This window comes from Silene latifolia, chromosome 9 (assembly GCF_048544455.1).
Source record: "Silene latifolia isolate original U9 population chromosome 9, ASM4854445v1, whole genome shotgun sequence".
NCBI lineage: Eukaryota > Viridiplantae > Streptophyta > Magnoliopsida > Caryophyllales > Caryophyllaceae > Silene > Silene latifolia.
The window spans coordinates 188,572,115-188,591,022 of NC_133534.1; the positions used below are offsets into that span (position 1 = coordinate 188,572,115).

The 18,908-nt window shown below is 34.2% G+C and overlaps 1 protein-coding gene and 1 long non-coding RNA gene across 3 annotated transcripts; one reads left to right on the forward strand and one right to left on the reverse strand.

Moving 5' to 3' along the window:
* Window positions 1-11,010: 11,010 nt before the first annotated feature.
* LOC141602013 (uncharacterized) lies at window positions 11,011-11,487 on the reverse strand. Its single transcript, XM_074422322.1, has one exon. It carries the CDS (start codon window positions 11,485-11,487, stop codon window positions 11,011-11,013), a length of 477 nt encoding a protein of 158 aa, XP_074278423.1.
* Window positions 11,488-12,530: 1,043 nt separating this feature from the next.
* Window positions 12,531-18,132, forward strand: LOC141598404 (uncharacterized). Of its 2 annotated transcripts, XR_012523489.1 has the most exons (6): window positions 12,531-12,576; window positions 12,918-13,608; window positions 13,717-13,982; window positions 14,079-14,194; window positions 14,967-15,039; window positions 17,869-18,132. It is a non-coding gene; the product is annotated as an uncharacterized LOC141598404 (long non-coding RNA). The 2 variants fall into 2 exon arrangements; XR_012523488.1 differs by having other exon boundaries at window positions 12,918-13,982.
* Window positions 18,133-18,908: the final 776 nt, after the last annotated feature.

An 18,908-nucleotide genomic window follows, 5' to 3' on the forward strand; every position in this document is an offset into this window, starting at 1 on the left:
AGTGACTGTAAACCTAAAGCATATTTTTTTATAACTGCTTCAAGCGTCGAAGGGACCGGAACCGCCATCTTCAATAACAACCGCCATCAAGTTGTTATCAGATAACATCAAAGGGACCGGAACCGCCGTCTTCAATACCCAGTATAAGATGAATTTGATGAATTATTGTTAGTAAAGTTAACAGCATCAACTAAATTATTTATTGCGATTAACACCCATTTCAGCAATATAATCAACAATACCTCTGATAACAACAATCATATCAAACTTACTCCATACCTTTTGCATGACTTGAATGATTGGATTATTGGGTCCAGATTGTTTTGGCTTGGGTAAATCGAGAGTAATGGTGGAAGTGTTTTGGCTTTTATCACTCAGCGTCACCGAATCTTGTTCTGAAGCAAAACATACAATCACGATTAAAGATAAAAGTTAGTAAACAAACAAATTAAATCCTCATGCAACTAAATACCCAAAACCCCAAATCAAAAATTCAGAACTAAATAACCAAATTAACAAAAAAATAACTTACCTTGTAGGTTTGGTATAGACGCAACAGACAGGCCAAACGTTTTGACCATGATGGGGCGACGATGGCGTGGATTGGTGGCCTGGGGACGATGATGAGTAGGGAGAAATTGCAGGGATTTTAGAGGTGAAATGGGAAATGGTGGTAGGACTTAGGAGGGCTTACAGTGAGGGAAATAAAGAATAGAATATCACGTGACAGGCACAGATTTTACTGTTCCAGGAACAGTAAGATAACTTTGGATTTTTTAAAGAGTATGGATATGGATAAGTGAAGGAGTGAGCCTTAAACTCTGAAATGTATTGTGTGAAATGCTTGTTTCTGATTATCAGTGAAAAGCTTACGTTTTAGTTAAAAATAAAAGAGAGATCAATTTTAAATTTATAAGTAATATTCTAAAAATAAAAAAGCTTTATATATACCCCGTATTCATCAACTTATCGTGTATTTTATCCAAAGATAAAACGAAAAATTCACGTGGTACCCTCGCACTTTGTCATTTTACATGTGGTATCCAACTTTTTAAGTTTGTGTACATGATACCCTCCATGTTTGATTTTCATGCACAACATGCCCTTTTTGTCGCTATAAAAAAACTCAATTGCGCATAATTCATAGACCGAAATTCAGAATCGGCCAATTATTTTTCCTAAAATGATTATCTAGTCACAATCTACGATTTGAGAAAAAAAATTGTCGACTGAAAAAAATTGTCGACTGACATTTTATAGGATTTTTTTTAACGAAAATCTCAAATCAACCATATCTTCGATCTTAAATTTCCAAATGACCATTTTGTTTTATCAATTTATAGACCTCGAACAGGTAATCAATTTGAAAAAAAAATTAGTCAATTCTGATTTCTGGTTTATGATTTATGCTCAATTGAAAATTTTAAGAACGATAAAAAGGGCACGTTGTGCTTGAAAATCAAATCTCAAGGATATCCTGTGCACAAACTTAAAAAGTTGCATACCATGTGCAAAATGACAAAGTTTGAGGGTACCACGTGAATTTTACGAAGATAAAATGACAAAGGCCTTGTTCTTTTGGACTTAAAGTCACTTAATTTAAGTTCACTTCAGATCCTATAAGTTAAGTTTAGTTCAATTCAGATCCTATAAGTTCAGTTCAGATCCTATAAGTTCAGTTCAGTTCAGATCTTATAATTTCAGTTTAGTTCAGATCCTATAAGTTCAGTTCAGATCCTATAAGTTCAGTTCAGATCTTATACGTCACTTAATTTAAGTTCACTTCAGATCTTATAAGTTAAGTTCAGTTCAGATCCTATAAGTTCAGTTCAGTTCAGTTTAGATCCTATAAGTTCAGTTCAGTTCAGATCAGATCAGATCAGTTTCAGTCCAAAAGAACAGGGCCTAAATTTATAACTTGCCCGCCCAATTCTTTTGACAGGCGTAGATACAAAGTGATACTATTCCCTGCGTTCCAATCAATATTTATTTCAAAATCCCTTTTCGAAAACACAAATTCTCATTTGTGACGGCGCTATCCGTCGCAAGATTGCGACGGATCGAATACATACCATATTAGATGAGAAATGAACCGGGTAGAAGGTGCAAGTGGCAGACAAAAAAAATGAGATAGAGAGGCTACTGTGTACCACACATGTACTTCACCATTATTTTAATACCAATTATTTGCCTTTACACTATTGCATTTAATGTAATTCTCTCCCATCATCACACATCACCTTCATATTTTTCTTCCTTTCATTGTTAATCGGTCCACTCATCCATTCTTTCATCTTATTTTTCATTCTTTACATCCCAAAATCTCCTAAAAATCACATTTTAACATTCATAAACATTGTAAAAAAAATTACTATCAAAACAAAAACAAAAACTTATAAGAAATAAAATGGTGGACGGGCTGCCCCATATCTCTACAAGAAAAACCATAGTAAAGAAGACACCACATAAGAAGAATATTATAAAAACGATGCATGCAAGTGTCGAGCCCAAAGAAGATATTTTAAATTTCAGTATTCAACTTTTGATTTCATATGTGTTGTTGTTTTTGGATCATTTTAGGGTTTGTTGTTTATTTTTTGGTTGATTATAATTGAAATTTTTGGTTGAATGTGAATGGGAGCGATAATAGGATTTGTTGTTATTTCGGATTTTTTTTGGTTTTTTCATTTTTACGGATTTTTTTGGTGTTTTAATTTTGGTTTGTTTTGTATCCTATTACATTTCAACTTAGTTTAATGTGGTTCATTATGTTTATAGACTTGAACACTTTTTTACTACTTGTGCGTATAACTTAGTTTAATTAATCATTATAAGTGAACATATAACTGAGAATGGTAACATATATAGAATTAAACTGTCAACAGGGAGACCAGCTTAGGGAAGTTCTCGAGTACTATAATATGTAACCAATTATAAACTGTTTGTGACCCTTTCTGACTTATGCATATATAGTGACATATTATATCGATGTGGTGAAAATTTATACTTATATTATGAAATGTATTTGTGGAGTATATTTTGTGACCAATTTATTTGGAAATGTTGCTAAATTGAGATGGTTCCATATTCTGTTACAAAGGGTATATTTGTTACTACTTGTGGATATAACATAGTTTTATTGATTATTATTAATGTACGTATTAGTCAGGATGGTAACATATAAAGTTAAACTCTTAACATGTTGAACAGTTTAGTAAAGTTGTGGAGTATTATAAAATGTAAGCAATTATCAACTGTTTATGATCATTTCTTCCAGTTGTATTATGGTAACATTGTTCTTTTGACATGGTGACAAAATTTATATTTCGATGTTTCCTATCCAAATGAGTCCACAACTGAACGTGAATCTGCCATTGAGGATCCCAAGTACAGTAAACGCTACACACGCATGACAATCAGAAGAGGTCAAAAGGTCGTGGGTGATGCTGCAAAAGGTGAAGGTCGTGCCAAGAAACAATTGTTTGGCGTTTTGGGCACTTATTTTGGACATGCTTGATGGTTGTGTTAAAACAGTTGTTAATTAAATTGTATGTAAAACTATAACTTGTGTTTCGTGTTTTGGGGCACTTATTTTCAATATGTTACCATTTAAAATCAGTGAATTACCTTTTAACCTATGACATTGTATGTGTTAAGTAATAATGTTATCATTTTTGCACAAATTGTTACCATATTAAAATTGGTAACATAATGGATAAAAATGTAAACAAGTTGTCATTTTCTGTGTATTACTTATGGCGGTGTATTTTACAAATTATGTTCATATCTTTTTTCAATATGTTACCATTTAAAAAAGGGAATTACCTATGACATTATATAGGTTAAGTAATGTTCCAAAGTGTACAATATGTTACCGTTTTGAAGTTGGTAACCAATGACAATGTATGCCTATAATGTTCACATCCTTATCGAATATGTTACCATTCTAAAAGTGGTAACATATTGGCAAATTATGCGGACATTATTTTGGGGACTATGCCATCTGAAAGAACATGTCTAAACTAAAGTTCCCAAATATCAAACACAAGTTATAGTTTTATTTCAAACATCATGAACAATGTTTTAACACAACCATAAGATTTCTTAAAATTAAATCAAATATATTGTAAAAGGGTTACATATCCGACTGAGTTAGTAACATTTTATACACATACATCCATATTACCATTTGTATTCTTATATGTTACCATTTTAATCAAATCTAGTCAAAACATATCGTAAAATGGTTACAACCACCATTGCATTCTCATTGTTCTTTAGCGCTGCTTAGCCGCACCATCATTATTAGTTGTTTCACCATCACTCATGCTCGCCACCTTTTCTTCACCGCAACTCGGGTGTAACGCTTTATGAATTTTGCGTCTACCGATTCATCTTCGAAAATGGCTTTTGATGCTCTATATCATCACCAAAAGCATACTATGTTACCATTTATATTCGGAAATAAATTAAAATGGTTACAAATTATGAAAACATGCAACAAGTTAACATATTGTAAAATGGTTACATATTCTGACTAACATGTTAACATATTATAGACATACCCCCATGTAATCACTGTTTTCTTATATGTTATGAGTCTAAGATTATTCAATTCTAATCAAACATATTGTACAATGGTTACATTCAACGACTAATATGACAACATTTTGACTAATATGGTAACATAAAGTAAAACATTTTGTACAATGATTGCATACACTGACTAAGATAGTAACAGTTTATACACATACTCTCATGTCACCATTTAAATTCAAATATGTCATTATTGTAAGATTTTTTAAAATTAAATCAAATATATTGTAAAATAGTTATATATGCTGACTGAATTAGTAACATTTTATACACATACATCCATGTTACCATTTGTATTCTTATATGTTACCATTTTAATCAAATTTAATCAAAATATTTCGTAAAATGGTTATATATTGTAATACATATTGCACGATGTTTACAAATTTTAACTAAGATAGTAACATTATATTACTCATACCCAAATCCAAAAGGATGAAAAAAATTTGAAATCATAAATAACCCAAAAATAGCCATAAAATCCCAAAATGATTCGTAAACTAAAAACCTAAAATTAAACTCAAATAATATAAGTGCTTCGTAAACATTAAAAAAGCCAAATAAAATACTACCTTCTTCTTCTTCTTCTTCTTCTTCTTCTTCTTGTTTGCTTTGATTTTTGCCATTAATCATCACCCAAACTCTAAACAAATTTCAACAAGGAAGATGAAGATAAAATGAAGATGAAATATTGGTGTTTTGACGGAGAAGATGAAGATAAAATGAAGATGAGGATGATTGTTCTTGATTTTGTGTTTTTGAAATGAAATGATGAAGATGAATTGTTTGTGTGCTTGGTTTCTTAAAATTCCTCTCGTAAAATGGATTTGAATTTTGAAAGAGTGGAGTTTTGAGTATGATGTGTAAAAATGAGGCATTTTCATCTCATATTTGGTGTGTGGTTAAAAAGTAGTACGGGGAAGGCAATATAAGAGAATTGTTTAATTTAAGAGATGATTTCTACTGACAACACAATAGGCTCGTTGGAGACCCTACACGCCACCACCCCACTCTACTCATGGCCCATTTTTATACCATTTGCAAATAATATAGTAATATCTGACCCGTCGCAAACTTGTGACGGATATATCCGTCACAAGTAAGACTAATTGTTACAAAAAAAAAGTCAAATAAATAACACTGTGTATTCAAACGAATATATCTTATGGTCCGGCTATTGGCTGCCTAATGAACACAACTGGAAATTGTTACCAGTATGATTATAATGATGAATTGTTTGGCACCAAAGATCATTGGCTGTTAACAGATTATGGTTAACAAATGCTTGTATTGTTGTGCGTTGGTCTTCATCACTAATTAAAAGTCTAACTAATTATTGTTAAGTTTATGACTTATCTAGCTAGTTAGCCATAGGCCTAAGGTATCTAAAGCAAGCTTAGTCAATTTGAATTTATTATAAATTAATAGTTAAGACAAAGATTTACGTTGACCCTTGTTTCATTCCATCTCTACACGCTATATATCAACTAACACAAATTCTTGTTTGTGATGGCATATATCCGTCACTCTTGAGTGACGGATACCATTTTATCTCACAAAGTACCCACTTTTTCTCTCTCTGTAACACTATTTATGTGGTCCCCTTTCTCCACTAACCCATTTTGTTACCATTTTAACTCACAAAATATCCGGCATAAATGGTAACCCGTCACAAGGGAGACCAATTAATCAACTAATTACTTGACTTTTTTTATTAATTTGATCAATATCATTAAGAAAAAACAGTTGTGGTCAGGCAGTCAATTGTTAACAATCTTACTGCCATTCATATCTCAATTTGATTATCCATTTAGTTCCAAACATGAAAATATTTCTAACTAGGTTTAAACCCGTGAAAATTCACGGATTTACTATAAAAAACTCTCAATTAGCAATTATATGTAATCATGTAAAACATACAAATAACTAAAAAACATAATTCATTGCTCTGTGATGAAGATAAGTCAGGTTTAAACATGTTTGTAACCGATATAAAATTTGATATTTTGTAAATGCATCATTAGTTTAACTTACTTGATTAATTTTTAGTAATTATATTCTATTGAACGTTTGGAGTAATCATTGCATATCATAGCACCAATTTTATTTTTGATCAAATACTTTATAATAAATACTTTATAACAAAAATTAAATCTCTATATATTATTTATATTCAAGATTGATAAAATTAGTTATATAGATGTATTGAGTCATACTGCTATTAACACTTTTAAAACATTTATATGTTCATTCAAAATGAATGATTTCCATTTCCCACTAATTACTCGTAGTTGATAAGTTCAGCCCACTTTATCCTGTATATGCTTTCGGAAGTGATTATACCCGTATAATTTGGAAAAAAAGTACTTGAAAAATGATTTTCAAAAAAGCTTCTATAAAATTTATATTTGGATTACTATTATAGTTGTTCATAAGTTAACTATAAATTCAACTAAAATATTATTAAAGAAGATAGGGAATACATCATATTTTATTTTAAATTCATTTTTATTATAGGAAGCCTTAAATTTGTTGCCATATTTGTGTTTTGAACTTAGTTGTTTCATTAATTGACATGTCATCTTGAGATCAAATTTTGTGATGCCATGTCAACGGCTTTGGCTTTTGCATTAGATAAATATATGATTCCTGTATTTATATACTCCACCAATCCCAATTATTTATTTACGTTAGTTTGATTCTTTTACGGATGAAAGAGATTTTAATTAATGATAAACAATGTTGAGAATAAAGCTCCGGCCCAATATGACTCACATGTAAGGATCCCATATTGGAAAATTAGAGAAAAGAATTCCACTATATAAGGCAAGATGCTACTCCCTCTATTGCCAATTGGTTTAGAGAAGAACTCTCTTGGACCTGTGTTGTGGACTCTTTCTCCTCCCTTCGGGTGCGGCTCAGACCCCTGGTTGATTTTAACAAACAAATAGTTCGAACAAATAGATTACTATGCTGACTGGATTCTAGGACAATATTCACAATTTATAATTATTACTTATCAAAATTTGATTACAAGTATTTATGGCTCTACAAATATGTAGGAAAAAAGGCTTCTTAGATTTGTCCATAAATAAGAAATAATTGTGTAATTTTTTCTCCTATCCTTCGTCTCTTCTTAAAAAGTCGGCCCTTTTAGTTACTTTTCTATAGAATTGGCAATGGGCCGTGTCGTGTCGTTTCGTGCCGGCCCGGGTCTTGGCCCGTCATGTACGGCCTCCATTTTGACCCGGCCCAACCGCCCAGGCACGGTCAGTCGTGTTTTCAGGTCGTGTTGTGTCTGCCCACTTGTCCCCCCCTCCCCCCACACCGTGGCCCGGTCAGTGTCGTGGTCGGGTCGTGCCTGGTCGGTGGGCCGGCTCTGTTTTAATATTGTTTTTAAAAAAATGATTTTGATTTATAAGTAATGTTTTAAATGTATGTTACGAGTTCCTTTGTTTAGCGAGAGGGGGTAAGAATCTACCAATTAATGTATTTAATAAGTAAAGTTAAGTTATGATTGTTTATTTTTTTAATTTGGATTTTGTTTTAAGTTTATTTCTATTTTTTTTACAACAATAAACTGGTATTAAAATGAAGAAAGTCACATACAAACTATAGTTGTAAAATTTATTATGAATAAAATTTATTATAAATAATTAGTTTATTTGTACTTTCATCAGGTCAAAACTCAGGAAAAAAAATCGGGTCAAAACTCAGGCTGGATCGTGCCTGTCGTACATAGGCACGAGATTTTACCAAAAGTTGCACCGCGGCTCACCCATAGCCCTCCGTGCCGTTCTCGGGCCGGCCCGCTACAGTAGCCCGGGTCGTGCCTGTCTCGGGCTACCCGTCGTGCCCAGGACTGAATTGACAACTCTACTTTTCTAGCAACTATCGTGTTATTTAATGTATGTTCCCTTGTGTATTAAAATTAGTTTAAGAAAACTTTGGCTTTTAAAGAAACATTATATATGTTTGTTGGAATTCTTAGGTTCTCCAGGTGTACCAACTGTACACTCTAATTAATGATAAACCTCCTTTTTTAATTGTATTTAGGCCTTGCTTAGTTATTTATGACTAACTAGGTAGTATCCCGCGCTTCGCGCGTCCTGTTTTAAAATTTTATTATTATATTTTTTTTGGGTCAAATGTGAGCATTATATTAATTCAAAGATCAAAATACATCAGCTATTACAACCATGATCATAACATTCATACTTCTCTACTTATATCTAACACAATATGTCAATCTTACTTAATCAACTTCTATCGCTAACCAGTACATGTTTAGGTAGTAGTAGCTTAATTCTAGCATGTACCAAACACTTGATTTCCTGCACAATAGCTCCTGGTCTATTCAGTTTTAGTTCTAGTCTGCACTTGTTCCTTTCCAGCCAGATGCTATACCAGTAGGCCAATCTTGCCATCGTTCCCACTATCTGTTGCAACTGGGATTGTCTTATGCTTCCTATCTTCAAGGACAACTGCAACCACTCCTCAATCTATTGAATAATGCACGCACTGTATGGACATTCCGAGAAAAGATGATTTTGAGTTTCAACTTCATTTTCACAGATAATGCACATGTTGATATCACTAAAATGAATTCTATACAACTTCTCTCTTGTGTTGAGAGCCTCCTGATTGATCAACCAACCAATTCTATACAACTAGTGGTGCTCTTTGGTACTCAGTTCCACCATCCCAAAAGTAGCTCCTGCACACTGCCTCAATTTTTTTGATGACAATCTTAGGAATGAGGAAAATAGACCCCCAATACTTATGTAATGTATTCAATACAGAGTTAACTAAGGTCAATTTTCCAGCATAACTAAGTTTCTTTATTCCAATCCCTCTAATTCTATTTAAAATCTTTTCAACCAAGATGTTAAAGTCTTGTTTTGTCAATCTACAAGCCTGTATTGGTATTCCAAGATACCTAAAAGGTAAATAACCCTCTCTAAAACCTGATATCTGAAGTATCTCAGTCTTTAACTCATCTGCAACCTCAGAGTATACTACCTCTGACTTAGTTGAGTTAACTTTCAATCCAGAAGCTGCTGAGAATATGGAGAATGCTTTCAGAATTAACATAATGGATGTCACATCCCCTTTACAGAATAGAAGCAAATCATCTGCAAAGAGGAGATGATTTAACTTGAGCCCCTTACACAAAGGATGGAACCTGAAATACCACTTTTGAGTTGCAAAATCCAACACTCTTGTAAGGTATTCCATACAAATAGTGAACATCAAAGGGGAAATTGGGTCCCCTTGCCTTAATCCCCTCTTTCCTGAGAAGTATCCAAACATTTCCCCATTCAGATTCAAAGAAAAAGTAGTAGTAGTCACATAAGTCATCATAAGCTTTCTAAAATGATCAGGAAACTGCAATGCTTTCAATATTTGATCAATGAACTCCCACTCTATTGAATCATAAGACTTCTGCAAATCCAATTTAAAAATGCACATTGGGGATGCACACCCCCTGTTGTAGAGCCTGACTAAATCCTGACAAATTAACATATTTTCCAAAATACTTCTCCCCTGAATGAAAGCTCCCTGATTTCTACTGATGATATCAGGTAATATCAGTGAGAGTCTATTACACAAGATCTTGGAAATGGTCTTGTAAATCACATTACAACATGCTATTGGACGAAAATGTTTGGCACTGGCAGGCCTATCAATTTTAGGTATTAAGGTGCTTGTTGTGGCATTAATTCGAGTAAGCAATTTACCAGTGTCAAAAAAATTCATTATAGCATCAGTCACCTTATCCCCAACAATATTCCAAGCATCCTTATAAAATTGGCTAGTATACCCATCTGGCCCTGGGAATTTATCTTTAGGTATACTAAATAGACATTGCTTCACTTCTTCAGCAGTCACTGCCCTATTCAGAATATCCCAATGTTGCATAGAACAGCAAGCCTTCCTTCTCACCACACTAACATTAACTTCATCAGTTGAATTACTGGACCCCAACAAGGACTGATAATATTCAAGGAATGCATTCTGGATTTGGTCTCCATCTGTGCATAAATTTCCATGTTGGTCATCAATACTCAGCACCTTATTCTGCAACACCCTCTTCTTAATTGAATTGTGAAAACAGGCTGAGTTGATGTCTCCTTCCAGAGACCATTGCACCTTAACGTTTTGGATTAAAAAACTATCTCTTGTACTCTGTAACCCCTCTAACTCTTGAGCCACCATATGCTCATGCTGCATTAGCTCCATATCCCCTGACTTATCCATTAACTCCTTTTGTATAGACTCTAATAACACACCTGTTATCTTGTAACTGTTCTCAATATCAGAAAAATATGTTTTGTTCAACTGCTTAAGAACAGGCTTCAACTCCTTTAATTTCTTGACAACTTGGAACATTTTTGTACCTCTCCTTCTATACTACCACACATTCCTTACACACTCTTTAAATAAATCAGATTGGCCCCACATATTAAAGTACTTAAAGTTCCTCCTGCCATTAATTCTCATCTTCCTGTCTGCAATAGTACATGGACAGTGATCAAATAGTACTTCTGGGTGAAAATGAGCAGTGTAGTCACCAAACTCCTTCATCCACTCAAAGTTTTCCATAACCCTATCTAACCTGATATATAACCTGTCTACTGGTTCTTGCTTATTAGACCATGTAAACAGAGCCCCATTTGCCTGAATGTCCTCCATATAGCACAAGGAAACACATTCCTGGAATTGTTTCATCTCTATTTCAATAGTATTGCCACCTAGTCTTTCCACATGATTCAAAACTGTGTTAAAATCCCCCGTCCAAAGCCAAGGTTCATTACAATGAGTAACTTCATTTATAAGGAACTCCCATAACTTCTGTCTCTCAGCAACCCCATTAAAAGCATAGATCATTGTCATCAAGAACTCCTTTCCATAATCTCTTGATTGAACGCTCATATGAATGTATTGAGCTCTATAGGATAAGAATTAAATAGTGAAACAATTAGGCTTCCACAAAATCCAAATCCACCCTCCCTTATGCCAGCTACTATTAGTAGTCACACTTCTCTCTGTGTTCTTATTCAACAGAGAGAAACAGAGAGAAGTGTTCTTATTCAACAGAGTACTAGGTTTTATTTTTGTTTCTAACATACCTATTAGAGAAGATTATGAATATTATCATTAGAGAATAATAGGAGACAGTAGTAGGCCAAAGGCTGCGGTGGTGGGGCGATTGACGCGGGTGGAGTTGTAGGAGTTTAGAGTGAGGGTGTCGGGTTGGCAGGGGTAAGGTCGTTTCGGTTGGTCAGGTGAGGGGGGGGGGGGTTGGGATGTTTGATGGCGGGCGAGATCTGGGTTGGTGGCCGGAGAGACTGCAGCGGCTGTGTGGATGGAGGTTAGGAGGGTAGCGGTGGGTGCACTACTACAAAAATAGACGTAATGCAACATTTTGTATGCAACACTTACGGTTTGTGTTGCAATTTTTAGTTAATTAAGCAACGCTTTAATTAAAAATGTTGCTTTTACTTATATAAGGCATCACTTTGAGATAAGTGTTGCAATGTATTACCGTAAATGCAACGGTCTTATACAAATGTTGCATTTTGTAGCAACACTTGAGCAACACTTTTGTCACATAAGTAATATATACCCTAAAATTTTTTAACTTTTTGGTTTTACCGCTTAAGTATCTCGATGAATCATCATAAGTTCATTCCTTCGTCATTTCCATCCGCCAAAACCTCACAATCCCCTCACAATTCAACTCCGGCAACCGAAAGCTTCCTTTTCTCTCGCTGCCATCGACACCATTACGCCGCCGTAAACTCCTTGTCACGAGGTTAGTCACATACTTTATTTCATCGATTTTATGGTTTTAGGGTTTAATCGATTTCGGCTAATTAATCACCATCTCATTTCATCCTTTTGTTTTCAGTTATCGTCGACCCGCCTGCCACCCAAGCCGGTCGTCAGCTACCAGTCACTACCCTTGATTTCAAGGTTAATTTTCTTCTCTTATAAAGCTATTGTTTGTTTTTAATTTTTGTTTTATATGTTGTTTTATGATAATTAGTATAGTTTATGATATGTTGTGTTGATTTATTATGTAGTTACTGTAAATTTCAGATTCTAATTTTTTTTGTGAATTAGGATTATAAAAATTGGGGATTTTGTTATACTTCATGTCATTGTTCGTGTTAATCATGTTCATCTTGTTAACACTAGAAACAATAGAATGTATACGTGAAGTGTAATGAGCTATACAAATTTTTCTATTCAAATAGAAACAATAGAATGTATATGTGAAGTGTAATGAGCTGTTTGTTCCGATGATTATTTAGAAAATGAAGATGGAGTGTGTTCTCTTGATGAAAGTGTGTGATAACTGATGATTCATCGAGATATGAATGGTGGCTTGCTCTTCATCTAATGACTGGAAAGCTAGAAACTAACATGTACGGAGTAGTTCTTTCAAAAATGCTAGCTTCTGAAAAATGGTTGTTAATCGGATAGAATTTTAAATCCTGCCGGAGAATCTTTTGGGCTAATTTAGGTAAGCTTGTTTTGTTGATATTTAGAGTAAGGAGCTGCAAGTTTCCATCTGCATTTGTACTTGCATTTGCTTTGCTTTGTGATCATAAAAGTGATGCACTCGAATGCTCGGATTTCTAGCTCCACAATTATTTCTTGTTCAACACTATTTAAATATGCTGAAGTTGGTGGAATAAACATATTTCGCTAGAGAAATATTTTTTTGAGTGTGCTCGTGGACGCTCTATCATAAGTTGATTCTTTATGATTAGGTATTTGCAAAATAATGAATTCACTAGTCAAGTGATCTACCTGGCTGATCTTCAACTGACTGACATGTACACTAACTCTTCAGATATCATTATACATTTTTGCCTCACATTTAGTTTTATCGTCTTTTCTTTTTATGGTATTGATAATGTCAAACTTTTATCAGGAATATTCAAGATGATCATTTTATTGCATTATCCCTCCCCACTTCCAGACCATTCCAAATTTATGGTAAGAAGATGATGAATTGAATCTTTTGTTAATGTATGAAGTCTTGACATCACCCTGAATTTTGCTTGATGAAGGATCGATGGCAATAAATTTGATATGGTCACTTAGTCAGCAGGTCAGCTCCTTGGAATTTCCCTTTCGAGAAGATGCCGAATGAGCATAATTTTACTAGTCCACCAACAGTTGCCTCAAGTGCCATAGCAAAGAATCGTTCTCTTACTGTGAAAGAACTGAAACCGAAGAAAAAAGGTGCAGGAAAAGTAGCTCTTTTAATAGGTGGAATTGGCGTGATTGTCACTTTTATGGGACTTGCTATTGCCGTCAGAGTTAAGCGAACTCACACTGCAATTCTTAAACTGATTCTTTATGACTTGGTATTTTGCACACTATCTTCTTTAAATACTTATCTTTCTTAAAGTTTGGATTTAAATTCACAATCCTGTACGTCTCTTTTTGTCCTTGTGTGACAGTTAGAACTCGTGGAAAAGAATGAGTCAATCAGAAGTTGATGGCGGAGGCTGGGAAATGTTTACTACAAAGTGAAAAGCTTAGCATTGAAAAAGAAGAGTTTGATTCATATGCCAAGGTATATTTGATGTATCATCTTTTCTTTATGTAAATATTGATTGATGCTCATAATTAGAGAAGAGTAAAAATATCATATTGTCAGCTTCTACCAGCTTTTGGCATCCAAATTTTTATATTACCTTATTGGGAATTTAGGCATATGATCCTTGTAACATTGAATAAATTTTTTCATACTTCCAATAACAATACTCTATAAAACAATAGGAATTAGTGACTTTATGAAACATATGTTGAGCCCAGATTGTTCCCTTTGGTTCAGTTCATGTTTCTGGTAGTAGTGGTATACTTCCTCCTGGCACTTGTCAACAAGATGTGCATGCCTCTTGCATATTTTTTTGGAGTGAGAATGTGGATTGTGTTACTTCTACGCTTCAATGACAGGTATATGGAGATTAGCCGTGTCTTATAGTGAAGTTCACAAAAAATACGAAGTACTAAGCTACACTATGCAATTGGTGCTGTTATGCTTTTTTTTCCCTGATGTTTATAGTTTTGCATTAGTACATGTTCTCATTTGCAGAGAACATTAACTCCTCTCAACAATATATATGTGTCTTAGCTCTTTTATAAATTCTCATAGCATGTAACTGCTAGACGACCTCTTACAATAGATGAATTTCTTGCAAAAATAGTTAAAAGTCCCAGATCCATTTCTTTAAAAAACTAAAATGAAGTGGTTAATCTTAGGCTCTTCTTTCCGGTCGTTCTAGTTTTGTTGTCTACATTTGCCCCCTCTGGCATTATTTTTAAAACTTATTCTTGTATGATAGCTGGACTAAAGGAGCGAGTATTTGTTGGCACAACAATGACAACAGATCCTATCTCAAGCAGCCTAATTTCACGGTATGTATGCAATGTCTTTTCATTTATTAAGCTATGCAACAGTGCATGAAGAATTTGTTACTAAAGTCTTGTTACTGTGCACCTCGTGACACATATCCATTGTGCATTTTAGTTAGTGCTAATCATAAGAGGATTGATGTGAGATATACATTCCTCAGCTTGCCCACAAAAGTAGCATCTATCCTCAATATCCGTGTCATACTTGATCAGTTTGTCATTTGTCATTCGTATTCAGAGCTTCTAGTGCATATTGTCATCCCATAAACTGATTTTTGGCACAACTAACCCACCCGTTCCGTGCATCGTTGTACCAGGTCACCTATCTTTGGTGCATGCTTGTGTACCTCTGAACCATTCAGACCATTGATAAACCTTATTAGTAGCATGAGGCAGAGTAGGTAGTTAGAGTAAATTCTGTAGGTAGATAGAGTAGTCAATAGGGCTGCTATGATTGGAACTTATGATGCAGAATTATTAGAGTAAGGCAGGTTAGTATGCTTATCCTGTGAAGGTAGAAAAATGGCCTGGCTATCGAGAACAGAGGGTCTCTGAGTCTTTGGTGTGATTACTGGACAAGCCTACCTTTGCAGATCAAACTCAAACGTTTCACATACACTACTACAGATACAGGCTATAACAACGGTAAAAAACCGTTGTTATATAAAAAAGCGGACGTTGTTAAAGCGTCCGTTGTAAAAGGTTTTAACAACGGTTGGTTTTCTTAAGGAAACCGTTGTGAAAAATATTAACAACGGTTTTAAGTATAAAAACCCGTTGTGGAAAGTGTGACTCAATTTTGGGGGGAAAGTTATAACAACGGGTTTGAATATACAAAACCGTTTTTATAGCTAACGACAACGGGTTGTTTGTAAATAACCGTTGTTGTTTGTTCTTAAAAAATAAAAAAAATTAAATTAAATATTACTAGATGCATGTATAATTACGGCCCGTTAGAATTCCGATGCATGCAGAATATCCCTTAAATTAATTACCAACGGTTTTGAAAAAACTTATAAATATGACTAGCTATAAATATTAAAGCATCCTTTACTAACATTCATTAATTGAAACAACATGGCAATGAACCCTAATTTTATCAACAACGAAGAATGGTTTACACAAACGATTGAAGATGATGGGAAGGTTCTCGCCGGGCTTCCCGCCGATCAACACCCATTAATCAAAGCATCCCTTGAACATCAACAGAATTATTGGATTAAGAGGCGTGAAGCAGTCCGGCTTGTCAACAAAGCCTCATCATCATCGTCATCTTCATACCCTCGTCGGCACACATTTCGCAACTTGGTCTGCAGCCAGAGATATGTTGAGTTGTACTCTTCCAACCTTATCTCCACATGCAAGTCGTGTCCTTGCATATATTCAATCTGTTATTGCAAAATATGAAGCCAATGACCCGGAAGTTAGCGGTATACCAGAGTGGCGTGATTGGTGGCAGGTTGAGAAGCGCTTTTTACGCTTAACCGGGGTTGTTCCGGCTTATTATACATCTTTTGATTTCTGATAATTGCTGTAATGTATTTGGTTTAAAATTAAATGAAATGATCATTTTGAAAGTGTTGAGTTATGCTTGTTTGATTTGCTTCCATTTTTTTAACTCCATAGATCAGTCATCATCAAGATCCGTTATTATTACCGCCATCATGTCCAATAAGATTTGAAAGCAAACATTGAGAGATATGATGATGCTGATTATGGCACAACTTCCTAACATATATATTAATTAAAAAACAACTCAACCCACACATTGCTTAGTATAAATACATTGCATTATCTCAACTAACATGCATTTCCATTATCTCAATATATTCTCCAAACCCTAACTGCTAAAACAAACTCCAAATAAATTAACCCTCTCCTTAATCTTTCAAAACAAACTCCAAACTCCAACAAAATGAATGATATCATCCTTAAGACTCTTACTATGCTCGATCCGTACTGAAGGACGCCAAAGAAAATGGAAATGAAATAATTAGAAACACATACATGGAAATGAGATAATTAGCGGATGCTGAACGAAACCTAATGGTCGATAAAAACACATACATGGAAATGAAATAATTAGAAAAATAAAATAATGACGATGAAACAAACCTGATAATTACAGAACGTACGTAAAGAGACGATGAAATCAACAGTGACGGCGAGAAGATAAAGCGACGATGAGAAAGAGAGAAAGAGACGATGAGAAAGTGTGTGTTTTGTGTTTGTGTTTGGTCTTTCTTTGGGTTTGTGTTTGTGTATTAAGGTTTGTGTTTTGTGGCTGCAGCAGACTTGTGTTTGTGTGGTTTATAGTATGGAAGGTATTGACAACGGTTATTAAACAACAACCATTGTGAAATATGTTTTAACAACGGTTGTAAAAAACACCCGTTGTTAAATAAGTTTTAACAACGGGTTTAAAAAATAACCGTTGTGATTACTTTTCACTAACTTTGCGCCAATTTTGCGCCAAATTATTAACAACGGTTGTGCATGTGTGACCCGTTGTTAAAACGAATAACAACGGTTTTTATAACCATACCCGTTGTAATTGATTTTAGTAAAATTCGCGCCATACATTCTACAACGTCTATTGTGATTTTCGTGAATAATCGTTGTTAAAGGGGCGTTGTAGTTGCCTGGATTTGTAGTAGTGATAGGCTACACCTTGTGTACAATCACGTACTCTATTTTCTTCACGTCCTTGTTAATTAGTTGTTCTTTAATGCATTATTTATTATTTCGTGATAATTAAGTGTGACGTATCATCTATGCCTATTGAGCCTTTGAATCCTCAAATCTAATAATGTTCTATTTTTTATGTTACAGGTTGCATTTGAGGTATTAACAATGATGACGGGTTGATTTTTTTGTCCGGTTGGCAACATATATATGCTCACAATACAAGAATGAAGACTTATAATTAGTAACTTTCAAATAGTCGTTAAGAATTATTATTTGTTCTATTTAAACATTTGTTATATTTGTTTTAGTTAAATAATTGAACATTTGCGATCGAAGTTCTACTTTTGATCCTTTTTTGAAATGTAATTGACATATATTTTTGAGACTGAATCAATTGAATGCACAATTAGAGAGAATTACAATTGTTGCGTGCCTTACAAGTCCTTATGTCGTTGCACTTTATTAAGTGTTGTTTTTGAATAAATTAGTGTTGCATTTGTTTATTATAAGTGTTGTTTTGGGACGTAACGCGTGTTGCGTTTCCAAAATAAAAATGTTGCATTAATTTGATATAAGTGTTGCTTATCAACATGAAAAGTATTGCATTAGTTCAGGAAGTGTTGCTTTTTTTTACATAAGAAATGTTGCATTAGAAGATAAAAAATGTTGCATTTGCAATTGAAAAAGCGTTGCATAAACATGACCAATTCAACACTTTTCAAAAGTGTTGCTTCAGATTAAAAAGTGTTGCATTAAGAGTTGCAATGACCTAATGCAACAAGACCTGATGTAGCACTTGATTAAGTGTTGCATAAACTCTATTGCAACATTTATATGACATTATGCAACAATAGCAAAGTGTTGCTATAGAATCTAAATGTAGTAGTGGTGGTCCATTTAGGAAAGGTGAGGCGGGGAATATCGGGGTTGTATTTGGTATTGGATGGATGAAGGGGTATTGGTATTTGGTGGGGAAGTGGGTGGGTCCCTTTATTATTGAAAAAAAAAACTATAATTTCTCATGTTCCTAATGTTGAAGACTAACTATAATAAGAACGAGGTACCCGCCATGGATGGTATAAAATAGCCATCTCTGGCCGGCGATTGATACACGAGATTTTAGCAAGCGGGAATTTTTTGAGAGGATCGGTTAAGCTGATACCATGTAAGACGATATAATAACT